This window comes from Lacerta agilis, chromosome Z (assembly GCF_009819535.1).
Source record: "Lacerta agilis isolate rLacAgi1 chromosome Z, rLacAgi1.pri, whole genome shotgun sequence".
NCBI lineage: Eukaryota > Metazoa > Chordata > Lepidosauria > Squamata > Lacertidae > Lacerta > Lacerta agilis.
In genome coordinates this window covers 15,432,003-15,457,961 of record NC_046331.1, presented here as the reverse complement: position 1 = coordinate 15,457,961, position 25,959 = coordinate 15,432,003, and the positions used below count along the sequence as shown (strand labels likewise).

The following is a 25,959-nucleotide window of genomic DNA, read 5'->3' as shown; positions in this document are numbered from 1 at the left end:
ATCACACATCAAAGCCAGGGGCACAGCCTGCACCACAAACATCATGGATCCACCGCTTCCTGGCGACACCACGGCCCAAAAACGGGGTTCTGAAGCGCGGATCCTCACGAATCCGCACCCTTTTTGCACTGCGCCACATCAAACTCACCGGCAAATCACACATCAAAGCCAGGGGCACAGCCTGCACCACAAAAAACACGGGTCCACCGCTTCCTGGCGACACCACGGCCCAAAAACGGGGTTCTGAAGCGCGGATCCTCACGAATCCGCACCCTTTTTGCACTGCGCCACATCAAACTCACCGGCAAATCACACATCAAAGCCAGGGGCACAGCCTGCACCACAAACATCATGGATCCACCGCTTCCTGGCGACACCACGGCCCAAAAACCGGGTTCTGAAGCGCGGGTCCTCATGGATCCGCACCCTTTTTGTATTGGGCCACCCCTAACTCATTGTCACATCACATATCATATCCAGGGGCACAGCCTGCACCACAGAAAACACAGATCCACAACATCCTGGCGACACCGTGGACCAAAAATGTTGTTTTCAAGCGCGAATCCTCATGGTTTTTGCATTCTGGGACCCCAAATTCACCCTTAATTCAAATATATTGTACATAACCACAGATCTGACCACAAAAAGCATGGATCTACTGCTTCGTGGTCCTGGCCAGATGCTGCCCTGGATATAATGGCCAATATTTAGGTCTGTGTGCTGGGGTGCAGGAAATGGAGTCGGCTGAATCTCAGTCCATTAAAGATGGGGGTCCAATGGCTTGGCCGGAATGATTTTGGTTCGGTTTGCCAGCTCCCAGCTCTTGATGATGCACAATAGTCACCTGTACCCGCCATCAGGAGTCTGGGTGTGATCCTGGATGCTTTTGTCTCTATGGAGGCACTGGTCACAAATGTAGCCAAACTGGCATTTTAAAATCTTTACAGGTTAGGCAATTGGTACTGTACCTGTCTCTTTCCAACCTAGCCATGGTGATCCATGAAGCAGTCACCTGCAGTCTAGACTACTTTAACTTGCTCTACGCCTGAGCTGGGGTGGGCGGAGTATAAATGTGATAGATAGATAGATAGATAGATAGATAGATAGATAGATAGACAGATGATAGACAGAGAGACAGATAGATAGATAGATACGCAGGGCTACTCTTGAGACTACTCTAGAAACTCCAAATGGTCTAAAATGCAGGTGCATGAGTTCTTACTCGGACTTTGTGGAGAGCCCACATTCAGTTGGTGGTTCATCAGCTGGATTGGCTCCAGGTGGAGTATCAAATCAGGTTCAAGGTTTTGGTGCTAACCTTTAAAGCCTAAACAGTCTGTCACCTTTCTTATCTGTGGGAATTATCTTCCAATACATCCCCCAAAGAGGGTGATGCTTATCTAACAGCAACCTACTGGTGGTTCCTGGCCCAAAACATATCCAGCTGTCCCAACCAGAGCCAGAGCCTTTTTGGTGGAACGCTTTGTCTAATGAGACCAGGGCTCAGCGCAATGTATCTCAGTTATCTCACTCGCTGGGTCGTCACCTTACAGTGGTGAGTGGGCTTGCACATTCCTATGGCCCTTGTGAGCGAAGCAGGGCCTCCCAAGGCGGTAAGGTCAAAGGGAAGGAGCTAGACAAAGAATGATCCAAGAAGTCCTCATTGGCAGAATAGGCGGATGTAAACAAGCGGTATGTTACAACGGCTGTGAAGGCAGATGAAGGCTGCAGCAGATAAGATCTACCAGTTTGTCATGACTACTCATGCCATTGGAACAGAGCCCTACTGCAAAGACACTGCGTTGGTCATTGTGCACTGATCTACACACCTAAAACAAATTCACGCACAGGCATCTTCCAAAAACCCAACCCAAACCCCAAAAGTCCCATGGTGATTGGCAAATGGTAACGGGGGCAGGATCATTAAATCTGGAAGCCCCTAGTCATGAACTGGCACATGGGCGGTAGATACAGATTCAGTTGTTCTGACTCAAGGAACGAGGCAGTTGAGCAGCTCTGCAGCTGTATCCATGACTGAGCAGCCCTTTTAGGATCCACTCTGCTCACCCCGAAAAGGGGGAGGGGCTAGGAAAGGTGGCCTAAACATAGTCTGCTTCCCCTTTTCCCTGTCTGGATTACTGCACCCAGTGAGGTCACCACCCAGTGGTCGTAAAAGACAATCCAACTTTGGAACATGGAACATACGGACTTTGTCAGATAATACAGATAACGAGCGTCCTGAATACAGAACTGCCATCATTGCAAGAGAGCTGCAGCGTTTTAACATCAATATTGCAGCGCTTCAAGAGATTCGAAGAGCAGGCGAGAAACAGCTGAAGGAAGAAAAAGGAGGCTACACATTCTTCTGGAAAGGTCTATCTGAACAAGAACATTGAATACATGGGATAGGCTTCGCTATCAAAAACGACCTTGTGAAGCTCCTGTCAGAAGTCCCTACCGGTATTAATGAGCGACTCTCAACCCTTCAAATAAAGCTCACCAAAAACCAACAGGCTACTATTATAAGCGCTCATGCACCAACACTGGATGCTGATGAAGACGTGAAATAAATTTTTTACTGTCAGCTGGATACCATCCTATCAGAGACACCTAAGGAAGATAAAATTATCCTCCTGGGTGATTTTAATGCAAGAGTTGGGCGAGATTTCGATCTGTGGCCTGGGACTATTGGGAAAGAAGGAGTTGGCAACAGCAACCAGAACGGAATTTTACTTTTGATGATATGTGCAGCGCACAACCTTGTTATTACCAACACACTCTTTCGACAGAAAAATAAATTTAAAACTTCATGGAGGCATGAAAGTCTTCTTCACCGTCGCTATCGCCACTTGGTAGGCTTGACGTTGAGCTCTAACCAGTGTCCGGTCCAATTCAGAATGAGTTTTCTGCCACCGGCGCTCTAGCTGTCTCAGCGACCGTTTCCTCACCCTCAGCTCTGGAGAACACCATGGGGCTGTCTGGGCTCCATGCAATCGGAGAGGGCGCCTCAGAACCAGACAGTCGATAGCCCTGGTTAACTCCGCATTCCAGCGAGCCACCAGGAAATCAGATGAAAAGCCCTCAACATGGGATAAAGCATCCCCTACCACTCTCTGGAAACCATTTGGACCCATTAAGTGACAGGGGCGGACCATCCAAATCGGTCCCACCTCCCTGCAGAGGGGAAGGGTTGCGGAGAAGTCCACTTGCACCAGGAAGTGATCCGACCATGGCACTTCTTTTGTTTTGCTTTTACTTAATGTCAGATCACCAGCATCCATAGAGGTGAGCACCAGATCTAAGGCATGTCCATGACTATGAGTTGGGCCAAACTTATTCAGGGACAGCTCCATGGAGGCCATGCTTTCCACGAAGTCCCGAGCAGCCCCTTGTAAGGTCGTGTCGGCATGGATGTTAAAATCCCCTAGGACCACCAAACTAGGTGTCTCCAGGAGAACATCCGCCACGACCTGACCTGAAGCAGCTCGGGCAGGGAATCCTTGGTGCAGCGGGGAGGTCGGTACACCAAAAGGAATCCTGTACTGCCCCTATTGCCCAACTTCCAGAACATGCACTCAGAGAACTGAGTATTTCAGGTAGGACACCTGATGCAAGCTAGTGACTTCCTAAAAATCACTGCAACCCCCCCTCCCCACCCACATGACCTGGGTTGCTGTGCATAACAGAAACCTGGTGGACAACCAGATGCTAAGACAGGCCCATCTGCTTCATCCAACCAAATCTGTTATACATGCCAGGTGAAGTCCTCCATCCACAATCAAGTCAGGGATGGCAGTGGTCTTATGAATCATTGTCCTAGCATTGCACAGCAGCACCTTCAGGTCGTGTGGGTTTCCCTTGTTGAGCACAAATATAACATTGAATCACAATGGTACAAAATAACTCAGCAAGCTGACATTCATAGAATCATAGAATCAGAGTTGGAAGCAGAGGCGTAGCATCCAGGGGCGGCATTGCCGTGGAGGCACCCCCTGGGGGCGGGACATCATGACGCCATGACGTCATGACATCATGATGCATGCGTCAGGACCCACCGAGCGAACGCTGGCTCCTGGGGCTTCCCTGTCTATGCTGCTTTAAAAATCCGGGCATGCGCAGTCCATCTCAGCCGGCGCTGCTGCTCCAGGGGCGACCCGCTAAGCGAGTGCTGGCTCCTGGAGCTCCCCCGTCCGTGCTGTAGCAGCACGGGTGGGGGAGCCCCACAAGCCGCCGATCTCGCAGGGCAGCCCCATAGCGGCAGTGACGGGTGGACCCCGGATGGGCCGCAGGGCAGAGTGGCTTCACTCTGCGGCTTTCTCTGGGCCACCGGCGGGGCGGGGCTGGCCCAAGTGTCACCCCTGCCCTCCCCTGGAATCTGGGGCAGACCGCCCCCCGCCGCCCGTCTCTACGCCCCTGGTTGGAAGAGACGACAAGGGCCATCCAGTCCAACTCCCTGCCAAGCAGGATACACCATCAAAGCATTCCTGACAGATGGCTGTCAAGCCTCTGCTTAAAGACCTCCAAAGAAGGAGACTCCACCACACTCCTTGGCAGCGAATTCCACTGTCGAACAGCTCTTACTGTCAGGAAGTTCTTCCTAATGTTTAGGTGGAATCTTCTTTCTTGCACTTTGAATCCATTGCCCCGTGTCCGCTTCTCTGGAGCAGCAGAAAACAGCCTTTCTCCCTCCTCTATGTGACATCCTTTTATATATTTGAACATGGCTATCACATCACCCCTTAACCTAATCTTCTCTAGGCCAGCTCCCTAAGCCGTTCCTCATAAGGCATCGTTTCCAAGCCTTTGACCATTTTGGTTGCCCTCCTCTGAACACGTTCCAGCTTGTCAGTATCCTTCTTGACCTGTGGTGCCCAGAACTGGACACAGTACTCCAGGTGAGGTCTGACCAGAGCAGAATACAATGGTACTATTACTTCCCTTGATCTAGATGCTATACTCCTATTGATGCAGCCCAGAATTGCATTGGCTTTTTTGGCTTCTGCATCACACGGTTGACTCATGTCAAGTTTATGGTCTACCAAGACTCCTAGATCCTTTTCACATGTACTGCTCTCAAGCCAGGTGTCACCCATCCTGTATTTGTACCTATAATTTCCCCCCCCCCCCAAGTGTAGTACTTTACATTTTTCCCTGTTGAAATTCATCTTGTTTGCTTTGGCCCAGTTCTCTAATCTGTTAAGGTCATTTTGATGTGTGATCCTGTCCTCTGGGGTATTAGCCACCCCTCCCAATTTGGTGTCATCTGCAAACTTGATCAGGATGCCCTCAAGCCCATCATCCAAGTCATTGATAAAGATGTTGAATAGACTGGGCCCAAGACAGAACCCTGTGGCACCCCACTAGTCACTTCTCTCCAGGATGAAGAGGAGCCATTAATGAGCACCCTTTGGGTTCGGTCAGCCAGCCAGTTACAAATCCACTGAATGGTAGCATTGTCTAGCCCACATTTTACCAGCTTCTTTATAAGAATATCATGGGGCACCTTGTCAAAGACCTTGCTGAAATCAAGATAGGCTACATCCTCAGTGTTCCCTTCATCTACCAGGCTTGTAATTCTGTCAAAAAATGAGATCAGGTGAGTCTGACATGACTTATTTTTCAGAAACCCATGCTGACTTTTAGTGTTCACAGCGTTCCTTTCTAGGTGCTCACAGACCATTTGCTTAATGATCTGCTCTAGAATCTTTCCTGGTATTGATGTCAGGCTGACTGGGCAGTCATTTTTTGGGTCCTCTCTTTCCCCCTTTCTGAAAATCGGGACAACATTTGCCCTCCTCCAGTCTGCTGGGACTTCGCCTGTTCTCCAGGAATTCTCAAAGATTACTGCCAGTGGTTCTGAAATCACCTCTGCCAGTTCTATTAATACTCTTGGATGTAGTTCATCTGGCCCTGGAGACTTGAATACATCTAAACTAGCCAAGTATTCCTGTACTACCTCCTTACTTATTCTGGGCTGTGTTTCCCCTGCTGAATCATCTGCTCCGTATTTTTCAGGTTGGGCATTGTTTTCTTTTTTTGCAAGCAAGCCGCGGAGCGGGGCCGCTCCACCCCGCGGCCTGCCAGGGACCCGCCCACCAGCGCCACTATGGCGCGGCACGCATGCGCTGTGCGTCGCACTCAGCAATGGGCCAGCGCCAAGAAAATCCTGAAGAAGAAGAAAAAGGAAAGGAAAGCAGCACAAGCGGCTGCTTCCCTTTCTTTTTTCGTTTTTTAGGAAGGGAGAAGAAAAGCGTGTGGCGGCCAAAGAGCAGACTGTGCTCCATAGCGCATGCGCCGTGACGTCGCCACAAACAACAACAAAATAGATACAAAAAAAATACACAAACAAACTAAAACTACAATACAAAACATCTATCAAAAAATAAAAACAAAAAACAAACTTTCGTATTAAAAAAGCTCCACTTTCCTCACATCTTTACATGGACTTCCTCCTGTTTCCCCTTATTTGCGTCCCTTAAAAAATATTTCACGTAACTTCCCAATTTAAATTTATCACATATTCTATACACACTAGTAAATGCAAAACAATTTCCAGATCTATTTCTATACTCTATACTCTCCTAAAATTCGTATTGTTAATTCACATTATATATTTGACAGCCTATCCTTTTCCTTCAAACAAAAATCTAATTTTGAATCTTACAATACTTTTTTAGATACATTTTAAATTTTCCCCATTCCTTCTCCACCACGTCGTCTCTCTGGTTACGGATTCTCCCAGTCATTTCTACAGGCTCCATGTACTCCAACATCTTCATCTGCCATTGTTCAATAGTAGGCAATTCCTCCAACTTCCAGTTCTTGGCTATTAATACTCTCGCTGCTGTTGTGGCATACAAAACTAAATTTCTATCGCATTTCAAAATGTCTTTACCTAAAATGCCTAATAAAAAGGCCTCTGGTTTTTTCTTAAAGGTATATTTAAGATTTTTTTTTCAGTTCATTATATACCTTTTCCCAAAAGTCTTTCACCTTAGGGCACAACCACCACATATGAAAAAAAGTTCCTTCTGATTGCTTACATCTCCAACACTTGTTACTTAAACCACGGTAAATTTTTGCCAATTTAACAGGTGTCAGATACCACCTGTAAATCATCTTCATAAAGTTCTCTCTTAATAAACTGCACACTGTGAATTTGATATTCTGACTCCACAACCTCTCCCAATCTTCCATCATGATGTTGTGCCCCAGGTCTTTTGCCCATTCAATCATTGCCGATTTTACCAACTCATCTTGTGTATGCCACCCCAATAACAGATTATACATTCTGGAAAGATTTTTCCTTTTCGGCTCTATTAATTCCGTCTCCAACTTGGATTTTTCTATCTGAAAACCAACTTTCTTATCTGCTTTAAATGTTTCATTGATCTGATGATATTGTAACCAATTTGTGACTTGTTCTTTCAATTGTTCATAAGTTTTTAATTTAAAATTCTGACCTTCTTGTATCAAAATGTCTTTATATTTCGGCCATTGTCGGTCCAAATTTGCTCTTTTATGTGCTTTAGCTTCTAAGGGTGATAACCATCTGGGTGTTTTGCTTTCTAAGAAAACCTTATATTTCATCCAAATTTTAAACAGAGAATTTCTAATTATATGTTTCTTAAATCCACTATTTACTTTGCATTTATCATACCATAAATATGCATGCCAACCAAAAACATTGTCGTGACCTTCCAAATCTAATACATCAGCATTATCTAATGTAAACCATTCTTTCAACCAACAAAAAGCAGCTGCTTCATAATAAGTTCTTAAGTCTGGCAGGGAAAATCCCCCTCTGTTCTTTGCATCTATTAAAATCTTATATTTAACCCTGGGTTTCTTTCCCTGCCAGATAAATTTCGTTAAATCTTTTTGCCATCTTTTAAAACATTCCATCTTATCAATAATTGGCAACGACTGAAACAAAAATAGCTTTTTTGGCAGAATATTCATTTTTATCACAGAAATCCTTCCTAATAATGACAATTTCAATCTAGTCCATATTTCTAAATCTCTCTTTATCTCTTTCCAGACTTTCTCATAATTGTCTTTATAAAGGTTTATGTTATTAGCAGTCATATTAACACCCAGATATTTTACTTTCTTCACAAAGCTAAGCCCTGTTTGTGATTCCAATCTCATAATCTCTTGTTTACTCATATTTTTGGTTAAAACTTTGGTCTTGGTTTTGTTTAACTTGAAGCCTGAGACCTGCCCGAACTGTTGAATTGTTTCCAGTGCACACACTGCACTATTTTCAGGATCCTGTAGGGTTAGGACCAGATCATCGGCAAACGCTCTCACTTTGTATTCTCTTTCTCCCACTCTTATTCCTTTAATATTCTCATTCTGCCTGATCATATTTAAAAGGACTTCCAGGACCGTAAAGAAAAGTAATGGGGATAGGGGGCACCCTTGTCTTGTTCCCTTCTCAATCCTTATTTCCTCTGAAACCACACTGTTAACAATGATTTTTGCTTTCTGCTCTTGATATATTGCATTTATTCCGTTCATAAAAATTACCTCCCATCTCCATTTTATAAAAGTTTTGTTTCATAAAGTTCCAAGATATGTTGTCAAAGGCCTTTTCCGCATCTACAAACATCAAAATAGCTCTTGTATTGCTTCTCTTTTCTAACCTTTCCAGCACATCCACTATATTCTTTATATTTCCATTGAGGTGCCTTTCTGGCAAAAAGCCTGCTTGATCATTGTGGATGTACTCCTTCAACACTCCTCTCAGTCCCTTGGCCAAAATACTTGCAAATATTTTGTAGTCTACATTCAATAAGGAGATTGGTCGGTAATTTTTAACTTGTGTTTTTTCTGTGTCCGGCTTTGGTATCAGAGTAATATAAGCTTCCTTCCAAGACTCAGGTGCCTTCTTCCCCTGTATTATTTCATTGCAAACCTCCATCATTGGTTGTATCATCCAATCTTTTAAAACTTTATAGTATTTTGCTGTAAGTCCATCCGGTCCTGGAGCCTTATCCAACTGCATATCCTTTATTGCTTCTTCTATCTCTTGCTTTGTGATGGGGAGATTGAGCATAGTTTTCTTTTCCTCTGGTATCTTACGCATTCCATTTTTCTCCAAAAACTGTTGGATCAAATCACTATCCTGTTTTTCTTTCTTATATAATTGCTTATAGAATTTTTGAAAACATTTCCTAATATCCTTAGGATCCTCGATGCTTTTTCCTTCATAATTTAGACTTGTAATAGTGTTCTGTTTCTGACGCTTCTTCAATTGCCAAGCCAATAACTTTCCGCATTTATTCGCCAACTCAAAGGTTCTCTGTCTCAGCCATTTAATTTTCCACTCTATTTCCAAATTTATCAAATTTGAAAATTGAACTTTTAGCGCTTTGATTTCTTTTTGTATCTGCTGGTCTTTTGGTTTACTCCTCAATTTTTCTTCTTTCTCTTTAATTTTTGCCAAGATTCTTTCTTTCTTTTCATTTTGTTCTTTCCTTCTGATCGCATTTTGCTGAATCAGAAAACCTCTCATTACGGCTTTGCTCACGTCCCAAATCACCCTCTTTTCCAAATTCATATTTAAATTGATTTCAAAATAGTCTTTTAGGGTTCTTTGGGCCTTCTCAATAATTTTATCATTTCTTAGAAGCGAATCATTCATCCTCCATATGAATGAACCTTGCAAAGTCAATTTTAATTCCAATTGAACCGAATTTTGGGTCTATCTGTACCTTAGTGATTCTTGGTGCCAAATCCTTTGTAATCCATATATAATCGAGTCTGCTCCAAGCCAACACCGCCTCTGAAAAGAAAGTTGCCTCTCTTTCCAGAGGATTGTGCAGTCTCCATGAGTCGATTAAGTCCAAGTTATCTGTCATCTCAAAAAATGATTTTGGTAGTCTTCCTTCATTCGAAAACTTGGTTCTTTGTGACCGATCCATTAATGTGGAGACCACACCATTCAAATCTCCCATGCAGATAATTTTGTAATCCAAATAGTCCAATAGAGTATCATGGATTCTTTTAAAAAAGTCCACTTTAGCATCATTCGGTGCGTAGATTCCCAGAATTAAGAATTTTTCTCCTTGCATGTTTATTTCTATTGCCACGTATCTTCCCTCATTGTCCTTGAAAAGTAATTTTGGATTGTACTTTTCCTTTGCGTATATCACCACTCTTTTTTTAACTTTGTCTGATGAAATAAAGTCCTGTCCCAGCTTTTTGTTCTGTAATACTCTTCTGTGGATTCTCACAACATGAGTCTCTTGCAAACAGATTACATCCAAATTTTGTTTAATCAATATATGATTTACCTGGTTCCTCTTGGCCTTTGAGTTAAGACCTCTTACATTCCACGTCAAAAACCTTAGCGCCATTTTTACTCTTTGTCAGGTATCGGTGCTGTTGCTCCCAATAGCTCTTTGTCGTCGTCCTGTTCAGGTCTAGCTGGTGGTCTTGATGACGGTAGTCCCAACCTTCCCAGAAGTGCTTCTTGTTCTTTTCCTGCGTCAAATTCCTCTGAATATGTATCCAGAAACTTTTGTTTCTCCTCCACTGATCTTATTCTTATCTTTCAATCTTTATACTTGAAGGAAAGGCCTTATGGAAACTCCCACCGGAAAAAGATTCCTTTTTTCTTCAAAACTGTGGTCACGTCAGTATATCTCTTCCTCAGGTCAAGGAGGAGTTGAGGGATGTCTTTAAAAAGTATAAATTGCTGGTTGCCAATCACCAAATTCGTTGCGTAATGGAGTTCCAATATTTTATCTCTATCTTCCTTGGTTCTAAATTCGATCATACAGTCATTTACAGTTTTCCTTTTCTTACTTTTCCCACCAAATCTGAATGCTCTCACCACCGTTTTATTCAGCTCCTCCTCATCCAGATCCCAAAATTCTGCCAGCTCTTCAATTTAAAAAGTTTTAAAGTCCTCTTTTTCCAGTTCTGGTAGCGATCTGATCCTCAAATTAGTCTGTCTCTCCTTCAACTCCAGCATAGCCATCCGAATCTGCAATTCCTCCTGCTGTTGATCCACTGCCTTTAATTTGACATTTTTGATAGTATTGACTTGTACTTGCACTTCTGTAAGTTGTTCCTTAGTTTGCTTTATTTCTGTTTTCATAGAACCCACCTCCTTACCCAATCTGTCAAGTGTCTGTGTATTCTGACGCACCTCCTGAGAATTTTGCTTCAATTGTTCTGTGTTAGCATTCACACTTGCTGTCAATACTGCCAGCTGTGCTAAAATTTGCTCCTCAAAAGATTTCACAGAGCCTTTTCTTTGATCCCTTCTTTTCACTGTCTGTGCTGGTGTTGTTTTATCATCATCCATTCTCAAGGTCACCCAGCTGCAGATGGTTTCCTAGGCTCTGAGAACTCCAAAAATCACTTTAAACTGTCAAAAGCACTATTTTTATGGCCACTAGAGGGACCCTTGCTGTTCAGTCTGTAATCCCAATAGATAACCACAGAAGTCGTACTGTTTCACTTTCAGTTACAGGTGGGTAGCCGTGCTGGTCTGCCATAGTCGAAACAAAATAGAAAATTCTTTCCAGTAGCACCTTAGAGACCGACTGAGATTGTTCTTGGTATGAGCTTGGTATCTGAAGAAGTGTGCATGCACACGAAAGCTCATACCAAGAACAAACTCAGTTGGTCTCTAAGGTGCTACTGGAAAGAATTTTCTATTTTGTTTCACTTTCAGGCAAAGTCAAAAGAGTTACCAAAAGTTTTTGTACAAATCCAAAGTGTTTCAAAGTGGCTTTCTGCTCCTTCTAACCCTTCAAAGTCCTCCCAGGGCTTCCACAGGTTTCAAAGCAGCAGTAAATTCAAGTCGGAAACAATGTATCCAACAGTATACTCAGTTCTTTGCATCACAATGGCTGCCCGCAGACTGACCCGGCTTCCGTATTCCAGAGGGCGCGTGGGGCTTCCTCTTTCAATTTCGCCTTCAAAAACACTCTTAAGTCCCACTTTCTTGCCCCCCCCCACTGGGTTTTACCCCTCAGGGGGCTTGCTTTTCCCAAACTTTAAACTTTTTATAAACTTCAAAAAGTTCTCGGCTGTACATTAAGTCCCGTTACAACAGTCCTATCGCAAGCAGGGGGAGACGGACTTCCTTTTTACGTCTCCCTCCGATCCAAATCTTCTAAAATTTTCAAATAATGAATGCTCCTTACTTACAGAGTCCAAAACTTTCAAATCCAATTTAAGGAAGGATGAGGCGCTCTTAATCCGCCGGCAACGCTGCTTCACAATGTCAGGCAAGCGGTTGATTCAAGCGCCCGCGCCTACCACCTCACCCGCTCTCGGCAGCTCTTATTAGAGCTTACCGGGGGGCAAAGGAGGCGCAAAGGGCATCAGCCGAATCTCCAAGTCTGCAGAACTCTCAATCTGCAGTTTAAACGGGGCCGTATCGCAGTAACGGTACCCCAGAAGCCTGGCAACGTTGGCACCCCCCAGACTGGGAAGGAACCCTGCCGATCGGTAATGGCGCTCACCGGAAGTCCAATAGTTTATAAATTTTACCCAAAAGGTAGACCTCTATTATGATGGACTCAAATTTTGTCTTTTCAATGATTGAACTGTCTTTCTTGAATCTGGATATAAGTTGAGAGTAAGCAAGCAGATTCATTGTAGAATTTTACAATTTTAAAATTCTACAAGGCAGGCTTAAATTTTAAAATTCTACAAGGCAGGCTTAAGCAGTACGTGGACCGAGAACTCCCAGAAGTGCAAGATGGATTTTGAAGGGGCAGAGGAACCAGAGACCAAATTGCAAACATGCGCTGGATTATGGAGAAAGCTAGAGAGTTCCAGAAAAACATTTACTTCTGCTTCATTGACTACGCAAAAGCATTTGACTGTGTCGACCACAGCAAACTATGGCAAGTGCTTAAAGAAATGGGAGTGCCGGATCACCTCATCTGTCTCCTGAGAAATCTCTATGTGGGACAAGAAGCTACAGTTAGAACTGGATATGGAATAACTGATTGGTTCAAAATTGGGAAAGGAGTACGACAAGGCTGTATATTGTCTCCCTGCTTATTTAACTTATATGCAGAATTCATCATGCGAAAGGTTGGGCTGGATGAATCCCAAACCGGAATGAAGATTGCCGGAAAAAATATCAACAACCTCAGATATGCTGATGATACTACCTTGATGGCAGAAAGTGAGGAGGAATTAAAGAACCTTTTAATGAGGGTGAAAGAAGAGAGCGCAAAATATGGTCTGAAGCTCAACATCAAAAAAACTAAGATCATGGCCACTGGTCCCATCACCTCCTGGCAAATAGAAGGGGAAGAAATGGAGGCAGTGAGAGATTTCACTTTCTTGGGTTCCATGATCACTGCAGATGGTGACAGCAGTCACGAAATTAGAAGACGCCTGCTTCTTGGAAGAAAAGCAATGACAAACCTAGACAGCATCTTAAAAAGCAGAGACATCACCTTGCCGACAAAGGTCCGTATAGCTAAAGCTATGGTTTTCCCAGTAGTAATGTACGGAAGTGAGAGCTGGACCATCAAGAAGGCTGATCGCCGAAGAATTGATGCTTTTGAATTATGGTGCTGGAGGAGACTCTTGAGAGTCCCATGGACTGCAAGAAGATCAAACCTATCCATTCTTAAAGAAATCAGCCCTGAGTGCTCACTGGAAGGACAGATCCTGAAGTTGAGGCTCCAGTACTTTGGCCACCTCATGAGAAGAGAAGACTCCCTGGAAGAGACCCTGATGTTGGGAAAGATCAAGGAGAAGGGGACGACAGAGGACGAGATGGTTGGACAGTGTTCTCGAAGCGACTAACATGAGTTGGGCCAAACTGCGAGAGGCAGTGAAGGATAGGCGTGCCTGGCGTGGCCTGGTCCATGGGGTCACGAAGAGTCGGACACGACTGAACGACTGAACAACAACAACAACAACAACAACAACAACAACAACAACAAGCAGATTCATATTTCTCTTCTTCTTTAATACTTCAGCATGAATTTGATCTGTTCTTGAAGACGAACCATATCTTGGTACAATATATAGTCGTACATTCTCCTCTTGGCTCTAATAAAAACGTTCCAGTGGTCACATTAACAGTGCAGGAGAGGGTATTTTTGTGTTTAATGTGGTGCAACATGATTTTTGTGGTGCAGGTTGTGCCCCGGGCTATGATGTGTGATTTTCCGGTGACTTCTGGGTGGCCCAAAACAAAAAGGGTGCGGATCAATGAGGATCCGTGCTTCAGAACCAGGTTTTGGGGCCGTGGTATCACCACGAAACGGTGGATCCGTGTTTTTGTGGTGCAGGCTGTGCCTCTGGCTATGATGTGTGATTTGCCGGTGAGTCTGATGTGGCGCAGTGCAAAAGGGTGCGGATTCGTGAGGATCCGCGCTTCAGAACCCTGTTTTTGGGCCGTGGTGCGGCCAGGAAGCGGTGGACCCGTGTTTTTTGTGGTGCAGGCTGTGCCCCTGGCTATGATGTGTGACTTGCCGGTGAGTTTGATGTGGCGCAGTGCAAAAGGGTGCGGATTCGTGAGGATCCGCTCTTCAGAACCCCGTTTTTGGGCCGTGGTGCGGCCAGGAAGCGGTGGACCCGTGTTTTTTGTGGTGCAGGCTGTGCCCCTGGCTATGATGTGTGACTTGCCGTTGAGTTTGATGTGGCGCAGTGCAAAAGGGTGCGGATTCGTGAGGATCCGCGCTTCAGAACCCTGTTTTTGGGCCGTGGTGTCTCCAGGAAGCGGTGGACCCGTGTTTTTTGTGGTGCAGGCTGTGCCCCTGGCTATGATGTGTGACTTGCCGGTGAGTTTGATGTGGCGCAGTGCAAAAAGGGTGCGGATTCGTGAGGATCCGCGCTTCAGAACCCCGTTTTTGGGCCGTGGTGTCGCCAGGAAGCGGTGGACCCGTGTTTTTTGTGGTGCAGGCTGTGCCCCTGGCTATGTTGTGTGACTTGCCGGTGAGTTTGATGTGGCGCAGTGCAAAAGGGGTGCGGATTCGTGAGGATCCGCGCTTCAGAACCCCGTTTTTGGGCCGTGGTGTCGCCAGGAAGCGGTGGACCCGTGTTTTTTGTGGTGCAGGCTGTGCCTCTGGCTATGATGTGTGATTTGCCGGTGAGTTTGATGTGGCGCAGTGCCAAAAGGGTGCGGATTCGTGAGGATCCGCGCTTCAGAACCCCGTTTTTGGGCCGTGGTGTCGCCAGGAAGCGGTGGACCCGTGTTTTTTGTGGTGCAGGCTGTGCCCCTGGCTATGATGTGTGACTTTCCGGTGAGTTTGATGTGGCGCAGTGCCAAAAGGGTGCGGATTCGTGAGGATCCGCGCTTCAGAACCCTGTTTTTGGGCCGTGGTGCGGCCAGAAAGCGGTGGACCCGTGTTTTTTGTGGTGCAGGCTGTGCCCCTGGCTATGATGTGTGACTTGCCGGTGAGTTTGATGTGGCGCAGTGCAAAAAGGGTGCGGATTCGTGAGGATCCGCGCTTCAGAACCCCGTTTTTGGGCCGTGGTGTCGCCAGGAAGCGGTGGACCCGTGTTTTTTGTGGTGCAGGCTGTGCCCCTGGCTATGTTGTGTGACTTGCCGGTGAGTTTGATGTGGCGCAGTGCAAAAGGGGTGCGGATTCGTGAGGATCCGCGCTTCAGAACCCCGTTTTTGGGCCGTGGTGTCGCCAGGAAGCGGTGGACCCGTGTTTTTTGTGGTGCAGGCTGTGCCTCTGGCTATGATGTGTGATTTGCCGGTGAGTTTGATGTGGCGCAGTGCAAAAGGGTGCGGATTCGTGAGGATCCGCACTTCAGAACCATGTTTTTGCGCCATTGCAGCCTCACGGAATAGTGGAAACGTGATTTTTTTGGTCCTGCCTATAGATTAGTATTTGGTGTAGAGTATCATGGTGGTTTTATTTTGTTTCAATATAAAAATCATATGAATTCATGTGGATCCATGCCTCAGATCTATATTTTTGTGGTGCAGAACCCCGTTTTTGGGCCGTGGTGTCGCCAGGAAGCGGTGGACCCGTGTTTTTTGTGGTGCAGGCTGTGCCTCTGGCTATGATGTGTGATTTGCCGGTGAGTTTGATGTGGCGCAGTGCAAAAGGGGTGCGGATTCGTGAGGATCCGCGCTTCAGAACCCCGTTTTTGGGCCGTGGTGTCGCCAGGAAGCGGTGGACCCGTGTTTTTTGTGGTGCAGGCTGTGCCTCTGGCTATGATGTGTGATTTGCCGGTGAGTTTGATGTGGCGCAGTGCAAAAGTGTGCGGATTCGTGAGGATCCGCACTTCAGAACCATGTTTTTGCGCCATTGCAGCCTCACGGAATAGTGGAAACGTGATTTTTTTGGTCCTGCCTATAGATTAGTATTTGGTGTAGAGTATCATGGTGGTTTTATTTTGTTTCAATATAAAAATCATATGAATTCATGTGGATCCATGCCTCAGATCTATATTTTTGTGGTGCAGAACCCCGTTTTTGGGCCGTGGTGTCGCCAGGAAGCGTTGGATCCGTGTTTTTTGTGGTGCAAGCTGTGCCCCTGGCTATGATGTGTGATTTGCCGGTGAGTTTGATGTGGCGCAGTGCAAAAAGGGTGCGGATCCATGAGGATCCGTGCTTCAGAACCCCGTTTTTGGGCCGTGGTGTCGCCAGGAAGCGGTGGACCCGTGTTTTTTGTGGTGCAGGCTGTGCCCCTGGCTATGTTGTGTCATTTGCCGTTGAGTTTGATGTGGCCCAGTGCAAAAAGGTTGAGGATCCGTGAGGATCCGCGCTTCAGAACCATGTTTTTGCGCCATTGCGGCCTCACGGAATAGTGGAAACGTGATTTTTTTGGTCCTGCCTATAGATTAGTATTTGGTGTAGAGTATCATGGTGGTTTTATTTTGTTTCAATATAAAAATCATATGAATTCATGTGGATCCATGCCTCGGATCTATGTTTTTTTGGTGCAGAACCCCGTTTTTGGGCCGTGGTGTCGCCAGGAAGCGTTGGATCCGTGTTTTTTGTGGTGCAGGCTGTGCCCCTGGCTTTGATGTGTGATTTGCCGGTGAGTTTGATGTGGCGCAGTGCAAAAAGGGTGCGGATCCGTGAGGATCCGTGCTTCAGAACCACGTTTTTGGGCCGTGGTGTCGCCAGGAAGCGGTGGACCCGTGTTTTTTGTGGTGCAGGCTGTGCCCCTGGACATTATGTGTGATTTGACGGTTAGTTAGGGGTGGCCCAATGCAAAAAGGGTGCGGATCCGTGAGGATCCGTGCTTCAAAACCAAGTTTTTGCGCCATATTGTCGCGAGGAAGCCATGGATCCCAGATTTTTGTGGTGCAGGCTGTGCCCCTGGACATGATATGTGATTTGACGGTGAGTTTGGGGTGTCCCAATGCAGAAATCATGAGGATCCATGAGGATCCGTGTTTTTTAAACAAGTTTTTGCACCATTGTGGCCCTACAAAACAGTGGGTGCATGATTTTTTTGATGCTACATATAGACTGAGATGTGGTCTACAGTATCATGGTGGTTTTTTTTCATTTGAATGAAAAAATCATATGAATTCATGAGGATCCGTCTAGATCCGCCTTTTACCCTTTTCCGCGGATAAACTCACCCCTCATTTGTCTACCTACTCTTCTAATGCAAAGCAGTTATACTAAAGGATTCTTATTTTGCTTGGTGCTTTTTGCTTTGGGGTTTTTAGCAAAGAGGCTTAAATAATTTTATTTTACTTTTGGAGATTTTGAGAATGTTTTAATTTTTTTGTGTGATTTCCCCTATTTTTATTTTGGAATAATTTTCCTTTCTCCCCACCCCACCCCCTTTTTGGGAATTTTTCCATTTTTGATTTTTCTAAAATGGATAGCATGAATTCCATTGTTGAGGAAAGTCTCAAATTACCTAAGCTTACACGAAGCAATTTCATCCAATGGAAAAGACAATTAGAAGCCAAACTTGATATGAAAGCTATTTTATAATGTATTGAGAAAGCGAAACCTAGTGAGGATAAAGCCTCAAAGGAGTGGGAACAAGAGAACAATAAATTGGCGGTGCCTATCATTCTGGATAGTATTTCAGAGACCCAAATGGTTCACACAAAGAGAGGTGATACAGCTGCTCAGGTGTTTGAAAAGTTGCAAAAAGCATTTGGATCCACAAGCAAGGGGTTCCCACCATGCCTGGGTGAGAAATCTATTTAAATTAAAACTTGAAGCCAAGAAGGACTGTGACAGACACATGACAGAGTTCCTAACCATTATTGAAAAGCTGGAATCTAAACAATACAAAATGGATGAGGAACAGGAAGTTCCTGCTACTTCTTGAGGTCACTAGGACCTAAATTTCAAAACTCTCATGGAGACAAGCCCAAACCTAAGGCTAGCAGATGTGATCGAGCACCTGAGAGAGGAGAATGTGGAGAGAAGAGCAAGCTTCCTAGCAGGGATACAAGACCAATTAACTCAAACTGTGTCTCAATCCCAAGGAGAGCCAAGGCTACACTCAGAAAAATTGTTTGCTTCAAGTGCAGCAAAGAAGGCCACATATCCAGATTATTATTTTTTGTGATGCCCAAATTCAGGAAGATCCCCTGCATTTAAGCAAGCAAGCCGAAGTAAAGGGAGCAGAGGGGGGAAAGGGGCCTTCTTTTGCAAGAGAAGAATCTAACTGTAAACAAAATCAAGTAGATGGTTAGGTTATATCCAAGCTGCAGATGGCAAAACCATAACAATATGTGGTGCAGGTGCAGGAACCTTAAATTGCAAGCTAAGCAATCTACTGTGAGAGTATCCTGTGGAACAGGTCCTGTTGTCCTACAGTTGAATTGCAACATGTTCGATGTATCCCACCTTGGACAGAAAAATGGTTTCTGTGTGCAGTTTGAAGACTGAAGATGCCAGTTGACCGGAGATTGTGAATTGTATGTTGAGACTAATCTCACAGAACCCCAGAAGGTTGAAGCAGACCCAGAGCTCCGGCACAGAAGGCTTGGCCACAGAGGCATCAAAGCTATTAGGGAAATGCAATGCAAGGAGCTTGCAAGAGGGGAGAAGGTACTCCAGAGTGCACCAACCGCAATGAAGTGTGTAAGTTGCCTAACTGAGAAAAGTGTTAAACCTCTTCCCCCCCCCTCCTCCATATACTCAACAAAGAAGCACCAGAGTGCTTGATGTAGTCTGTAGTGATGTATGTGGTCCACTGAGTGTTCCCTTGCTAGGGAAAATTAAGTAAATTTTTATTTTTTCTAGATGACTTTTCAGGATACTATGTTCTGTACCTCCTCAGGGAGAAAAGTGAGACAGTGGATATGTTCAGAAAGTACCTCGCCATGGTGAGCAACAAGTTGCAGAGGGAAACTACAACTTTCATGAGCGACAACAGTGGTGAGTTTACCGTACTTCAAACCACATGAGAACCCTCCTGGAAGAGGAAGCCATTACACCTGGGAGGAGTGTTAGTCACACCCCACAACAGAGCTCAGTAGCTGATACAGAGTTTATGGAGATGACCTGATGCATGCTGAGTGATGCTGGCCTCCTCAAATGCATGTGGGGAGCTGCAGCAGCCACTGCAGGGTATCTCCACAACAGACTGCGGGGGCAGCATGCACACCTTTTGAACTTTGACATGGAAGTGCACCTAACCTATCACACATGCATGTATTGGCAGCATTGCCTATGAACCCAAAGAGATTAGGCAAGCTAAACCCCAAGGTAGAACGAGAAACTATGGTAAGATATACCGGTACTACTGGAGGCAAAGGTTACAGAGTTATGGACTTAGAAATAGGAAAGGTCAGTGCAAGAAAAGTGGTTCATTTTGATGAGCGCAGTGAACAGTAAAATGCTTTTTCTGGGCAGTGAGAGGAAGAGACACAAGACCTCATGTACTTTCCTGAATTGATATACAATAGTCCAGGTCTGCCTTCTACTGTCACACCAGCTAGCAGAGATTATGAAAAAGAAGCAGAGGAGCAGATTCCAAGTAGCAGCAATACCACAGGGGAGGATACTGGTGCCTGCACTCGAGGGTGATGAGGATGCTGAGGCAGCTGATGACAATCATCGAGACCCAGCAAAAGTATCCCAGCTCCATGACTGTCCTACATCGCAAGGTCTGCACAACTCCTAGAACCTTCCACCTGGGAAGAGATTAAGCAGATGCCAACCGCTGAACAGAGGAGAAGCCTTAAGGCACCTTTACTATGAATGCTCAAGCGATGGAATGTTTGCTCTTCACACAGAAACTCCCGGGTTCAATCTTCAGGAAGGACTGGGCAAGGCCCCCTACCTGAAGCCCGGAAGAGTTGCTGTCGGTCAGTGTTGACAATACTGAACTAGATGGGCCAATGATCTGACTCGAGAATAGGCAGCTTGCAATGTATATCTGTGTCTGAGAGTGCCAGAGATTGTTCTTGGGTAAAGGGGAGGCATCTTTTCTCCCTCATGTAGCATCTGCCTGATGTGGCATTCAAGTCTGACAGGAGGTGCAGAGCCCTGAATAAAATCCAAAATAAAGCCGAGAAGAGCATGGGCCTGGCTCCCTCACTCCCCATGGGGCCACCTCCTTTCCCGTACACCTGCTTGCAAGGCAGCCTCTTGCAGAGGCCTCCAAGTTCCAGAGCGCCTGTCTAACGGGTTCGTTAGCTGTCGCAGATTCCAGCCAGCTGGCACTGCAAGGTGGGCTGGAGGCACCAGCGGGTGTTTCTGCAAAGCTTCGCCACCGTCTGCACAGATTTAGAAAGGTTGTGTCTGTGGGGAAAGAGCTTGGCATCCTCTGCTTGAAAATTAAAAGGATGAAAGGGACCCCTTCTTATTCTGAGGCTCTGCCACCAAGCAACAGCAGAAGCTTCCTCTACTCTGTCAGTGATTTGATTGATTGGTTGATTGGTTGGTTGGTTGATTGCATGGATTGCATTGATTGCATTGATTGATTGCATTTATAGCCCACCTTTTCCTCCAATGAGCTCAAGGGGGCAAACATGGTTCTCCTCCTCCTCATTTAATCCCCATAACAACCCTGCCAGGTAGGTTAGGATGAGAGGCAATGGCTGTGACCAAGGGCACCCAGTGGCCAAGAAGGGATTTGAACCCTGGTCTTTCCCAGGTCCTAAAGGTAAAGGGCCCCCTGACCATTAGGTCCAGTCGCGGACGACTCTGGGGTTGTGGTGCTCATCTCTCTTTATTGGCCAAGGGAGCCGCCATACAGCTTCCGGGTCATGTGGCCAGCACCCAGTGGCCAAGAAGGGATTTGAACCCTGGTCTCTCCCAGGTCCTAGTCAGACACTTTAGCCACTATACCACACTAGCTGTGATTTTTATTATTTTTATTGATGGGGAACAGGATCTGGTTGGCGGGCCAATTCTGACAGATAGGTGGGGCTGCCCAGCTTTCAACCACTGGAACGTGGTACAGTCCAAGCATGGCATGGCTTGGACTGTACCACGGCAGGCTGGAGGAGAAGACTTACATGTAAAAACTTCACTGCACCCAGAGCTCCCCCACCCTTGTGCTCCCGGCTCCATGAGATTTTTTGGTCATAAGGACAGGAGAAGAGCCCTGCTAGGTCAGACCAATGGCCCATCTATTCCAGTATCCTGATTTCACAGGAGTCAACCTGATACTCATTATGGGAAGCCCCCAAGCAAGACCTGTCCCCTCCTGTAGTTTCCAGCAACTGAAGCATTTCTGCCTCCAACCGTGGAGGCAGAGCACAGTCATTGCCCTCTTTGGAAACCATCCAAGTTGGTGGCCATCACTGCCTGCTGTGGGAGGGAGTTCCACAGTTTAACTGTGTGCTGCATGAAGAAGTCGTAGAATCATAGAACTGTAGAGTTGGAAGGGACCCCAAGGGTCATCTAGGGCAACCTCATGCAATGCAGGAAACTCAACTAAAGCATCCGTGACAGATGGCCATCCAACCTCTGCTTCAAAACTTTCAATGAAGGATAGTCATTTCTTTTATCTGTCTTGAAATTTCCAGCATTCAGCTTCATTGGAAGTCCAGGAGTTCTAGTGCTAGGACAGAGGGAGGAAAACGTAACACAGAGGAAATGATGGGTGGAGGGCACATGGCCTGAGAGTTGTACCCTGTGCAGCTTTGCAGAGATCCAGGCACACGCTGTCAAAAAAAAATCTCACTGCTACCCCAATCACTGAGGCCACTGCTCTGGCCCCAGGCTGCAATAACTACTCTGTTGCCTGAAAGTCTGGCTCTTAACTCTTTACACCTCTTGTGTCTTCCAGGGTGTTAATGGAGAAGAGGTCGAATGACAGCCGGGACTGTGGTCATCACAGGCGGAATATTAGCGACTGTCATATTACTGTGTATCATAGCAGTTCTCTGCTATTGTAGGCTTCAGGTATTTCAATTATAAAAGTGTGCGGGGAGAAGGGGTTTTAAAGGAGAAGAGGCAAAGGTGGGTGAAGCAACAGGTGACCACAAAGCTATGAATTCCAGAATGGTGTAATGATCAATCAGTCTTTGCAGGGAACTGTAGCTGTGAGGGGAAGAAGGGATCTCCTAACAACTCTCAGTAACCTCAACAAACTACATTTCTTAGGATTCTTGAAGTGGGGGGCCATGGCTGTTTAAAGTGGTATAATTGTTCAGACCCACCACCCATACAGGCCCACTTGATGGGGACGCAGGAAAGGGCCTTCTTGGAATTCCTTCCCTTGAGAAGCCAGACTAGCTCCCTCTTTGCTCTCCTTCCACTGGCAGGTGAAGATTGTTTTATTCCAACAGGCCTTTAAGAACTGATTGCTTTTTTAAGGGCTAATAATAATGCTGTGCTATTTTTGCTATCTGTGTTTTGATAGAGTTGTTTTTATATTGTTTAGATTCTATTAGAATTTAATTACTTTTAAATTATTTTCTTCTATATGTTTTTAACTTTTTGCATTTTATCTCCGTTGTTTTAATTTGTGTAAGCCATATTGAGCCCCAGTGTAGGGGGGGAGTGGGATTATTATTATTATTATTATTATTATTATTATTATTATTATTATTATTACTGTGTACACAATATACATTTAAAGCACATTGAAAGTGCATTCTTTCCTTCAAATAATTCTAGGACCTGTAGTTACAATTCCCACCAACCGTTAACAAACTACAGTTCCCAGAATTCTTTGAGCATGGGCAGCAGGAGCGATGTGCTTGCTTGGAGTATTTGTGGATCTTGTGAGAAAGCATCAATGTCAACCTGAAAGGGAGACATGGTGAGACGTACAGCCACCTTTTCATCAAATCCCCACCTCTTCCCCTCTTTGCCTCCCCCAGTATTACTGCTGCAAGAAGGAGGAGTCCGAAGAGGACGGAGATGAACCAGATTTTGGCATGGATTCCCACATCCCGCCTCTCCACTGCAACCGCAACGTGGCTCTGACGAATGGCCCCTCCTTGTACCGATCTTCCTCCTCCCCCTACAAGAAGCACTCCCAGTGCCGGACAGTATGCCCCAACTGCTCCCACTATGAGCCGCCCACCTTCTTCCTCCAGGAGCCAGAGGAGGAGGAGGAGGAAGAGGAGGAGGAGGAGGTCCAGAATGGGGGTGATCTTATCAACTACAAGGCCATCAGCCAGGAAGACCTGGAGCTGCCCGTCAACATGAGTGGCCTCCAGGCCCTCAACCCCAACCGCCTCTCAGCCATGCGGGAGGCTTTCTCCCGCAGCCGCAGCATCAGTACGGACGTCTGATGAGTGCCAGCAGCCGTGACCCACAACTCGATGGTGGGTAACGTTGGTGGCATACATATCCTGCTGATTCCTGCATTGTAAGGGGTTGGACTAGATGATCCTTTGAGCCTCTTCCAACTCTCTAATTCTATGATTCTGTGAAAGGGTGTTTCCTCTCCCCCCCTTCCCTAAATACCCTTGTGGCTTAAAAATAATAACATGGCGTCACTCTTTTACAGGACAAAAACATACCCACAGAGAGTCTTTTAAAAATGATGAATGTATTTATATGTTAACGATGGATAATTATCTATATACCTATTAAATAATGCACTGTATAAAGGGGAGGAGGAAGAATTAATAGATTTGATGGGTGCATATAGGTTTTCTAAAGTTTAGTGTTGACAATAGTTTCTTATATCTATATATATCTATATATATAAATATAGATATAGATAGATAGATACAGTGGTACCTTGTGCTATGTACTTAATCCGTTCCGGAGGTCCGTTTGTAACAGGAAACCGCTCGTAACATGAGGCACGCTTTCGCTAATGGCACCTCCCGCTGCTGCCACGCCGCCGGAGCACGACTTCCGCTCGCATCCCGGGGCAAAGGTCGCAACAAGGGGCGTCTACTTCCAGGTTAGCAGAGCGCGTAACCTGCAGCATTCGTAAGGGGGATGGTACGTAACACGAGGTACCACTTTATAGATATAGATATATAGAGATATATGAGAAGATTTTGATACAGGGCATCCTTTTGTAAACGTTAGATTCCCCCCCCCCGCCTTTTCATTTGCTGTCATGGAAGTCTGCAAGTACAAGGCTATGGTGGAGGGGGCGTGCCAACCCCACGCTTCATGCTGAATTTCCACTGTGCCCTCCTTTATGCCTTCCTGTGACAACTTTTCAGATGTCTTCTAGGACCTTGGCTGGAGACAAATTCAATCTTGCCTTTATTTTACTTTTTTTACTAAATAACAAGCCACAAATGCCACCCAACCACCTGGCACATAATCTTACCTCCTTAGGACCCGCCACCTCCCAGGCAGCAAGAAGGGATTTCTAAAGAAATGACCTCTGGGTATTGCCATGAATGAAAAGAAGAAGAAAAATGATTTTGCCAGAGTTAATGGATTTGAGTTTTCCAGTTCTGGTGCGGGGAACCTTTGGCCCTCCAGAAGTTTCTGAACTACAACTCCCATCATCCCTTGCTGGGGCTGATGCTTGCTGGGGCTGATGGGAGTTGTGGTTCAGCAACATCTGGAGGGCCAAAGGCTCTCCACATCTGATTCAACCACACCATTTTAGCACTTTTGACTTTGGTGTGCTCCCATCTTTAAAGAAAACAGGGAGATCTATTATTATTGTCTTGCTTAACACCATTGTTCTACATCAGAGGTTGGGGGGGCAGGGTCAGATGTAGTCCTCTAGGTAGTGGAGGTTGGCCTGTTTGCACCAATGGGGCACTGCCCCATCCACCTCAGTCTAGGAGTGTGCTGCTGTTGCATTTTAAGGCAAACCTACCCAATCTGCACTTTTCAATACAAAGCACGGCCCAAAACACAGCTATCCTTTGAAATTCGCACTTCTCTGAATTTTGCAATGCAGTTCTCCAGCCAATGTCCAAAAAATGCATATACTTGGGTAAAGTGTGCATATAAAAATGTATCTGTCTGTGAAAATGCATTATATTGGGAGAAATTCCTTTGCAACAATGTATATGTTAGGAAAAACCGCATACACATATGTGCATGGTATAAGAATTTTGCACTGGAGTGCTGATGACATGGAAATGTGGAGAACTGAATTTAAGAGTGGAAAAATGAGAAAATGACGGGAAATGAACATTGACAGGTCTGCACAGCCAGCCAGAACAGGTGTATTAAGGTGTTCTATTTGCCCCAGTTATTCTGCATTAGCTGCAGTTCTCAAACAGTCTTCAAGGTCAGGCCCATGTATTGCACATTGCAGCAATCTAACCCAGAGGTTTATCAGAGCATGGAATGCTGAAGCCAGGCTCTTTGCCATGCAAGCCATAGAGAAAAATGTGGTGGCATTACTCCAGTACCATGGCTACTCCTTACGCCCAGATTGGTTCTTCCCACTCACGTCCCTTGTCAACTCAATACCGTGTTTCAACACTCATGATTGGGAAATGTGTTCAGATTTAAAATGTACTAAACACCCGGTGCTATCACCCCTCTGCAAGGAATTTACAGAGGAGTAGCTGATCATTTAATCTTGTTTGGACAGACAACCTTATACGGGGTCAAGTCCATGTTTCTAATGAAAGTGAAACTATTTTAGGGAAGATCTGCCATTATGTGACCATGTTCTTGCT

The 25,959-nt window shown here is 45.6% G+C and overlaps 1 protein-coding gene across 2 annotated transcripts in view; it reads left to right on the top strand.

Annotated features, from left to right (window-relative positions):
• Positions 1-23,860, top strand: part of FAM163B (family with sequence similarity 163 member B) — a 64,815-nt gene extending 40,955 nt beyond the window's left edge. Inside the window, exons 2-4 of one of the 2 annotated variants that reach the window (XM_033137954.1) lie at positions 19,218-19,315; positions 22,179-22,294; positions 23,218-23,860. In XM_033137954.1, the coding sequence (XP_032993845.1) occupies positions 22,202-22,294; positions 23,218-23,634 (510 nt within the window). In that variant the 5' untranslated portion in view covers positions 19,218-19,315; positions 22,179-22,201 and the 3' untranslated portion in view covers positions 23,635-23,860. The remainder of the gene's footprint in view (positions 1-19,217; positions 19,316-22,178; positions 22,295-23,217) is intronic. The other variant, XM_033137955.1, reaches the window with a different exon arrangement.
• The last annotated feature ends 2,099 nt before the right edge of the window (positions 23,861-25,959 follow it).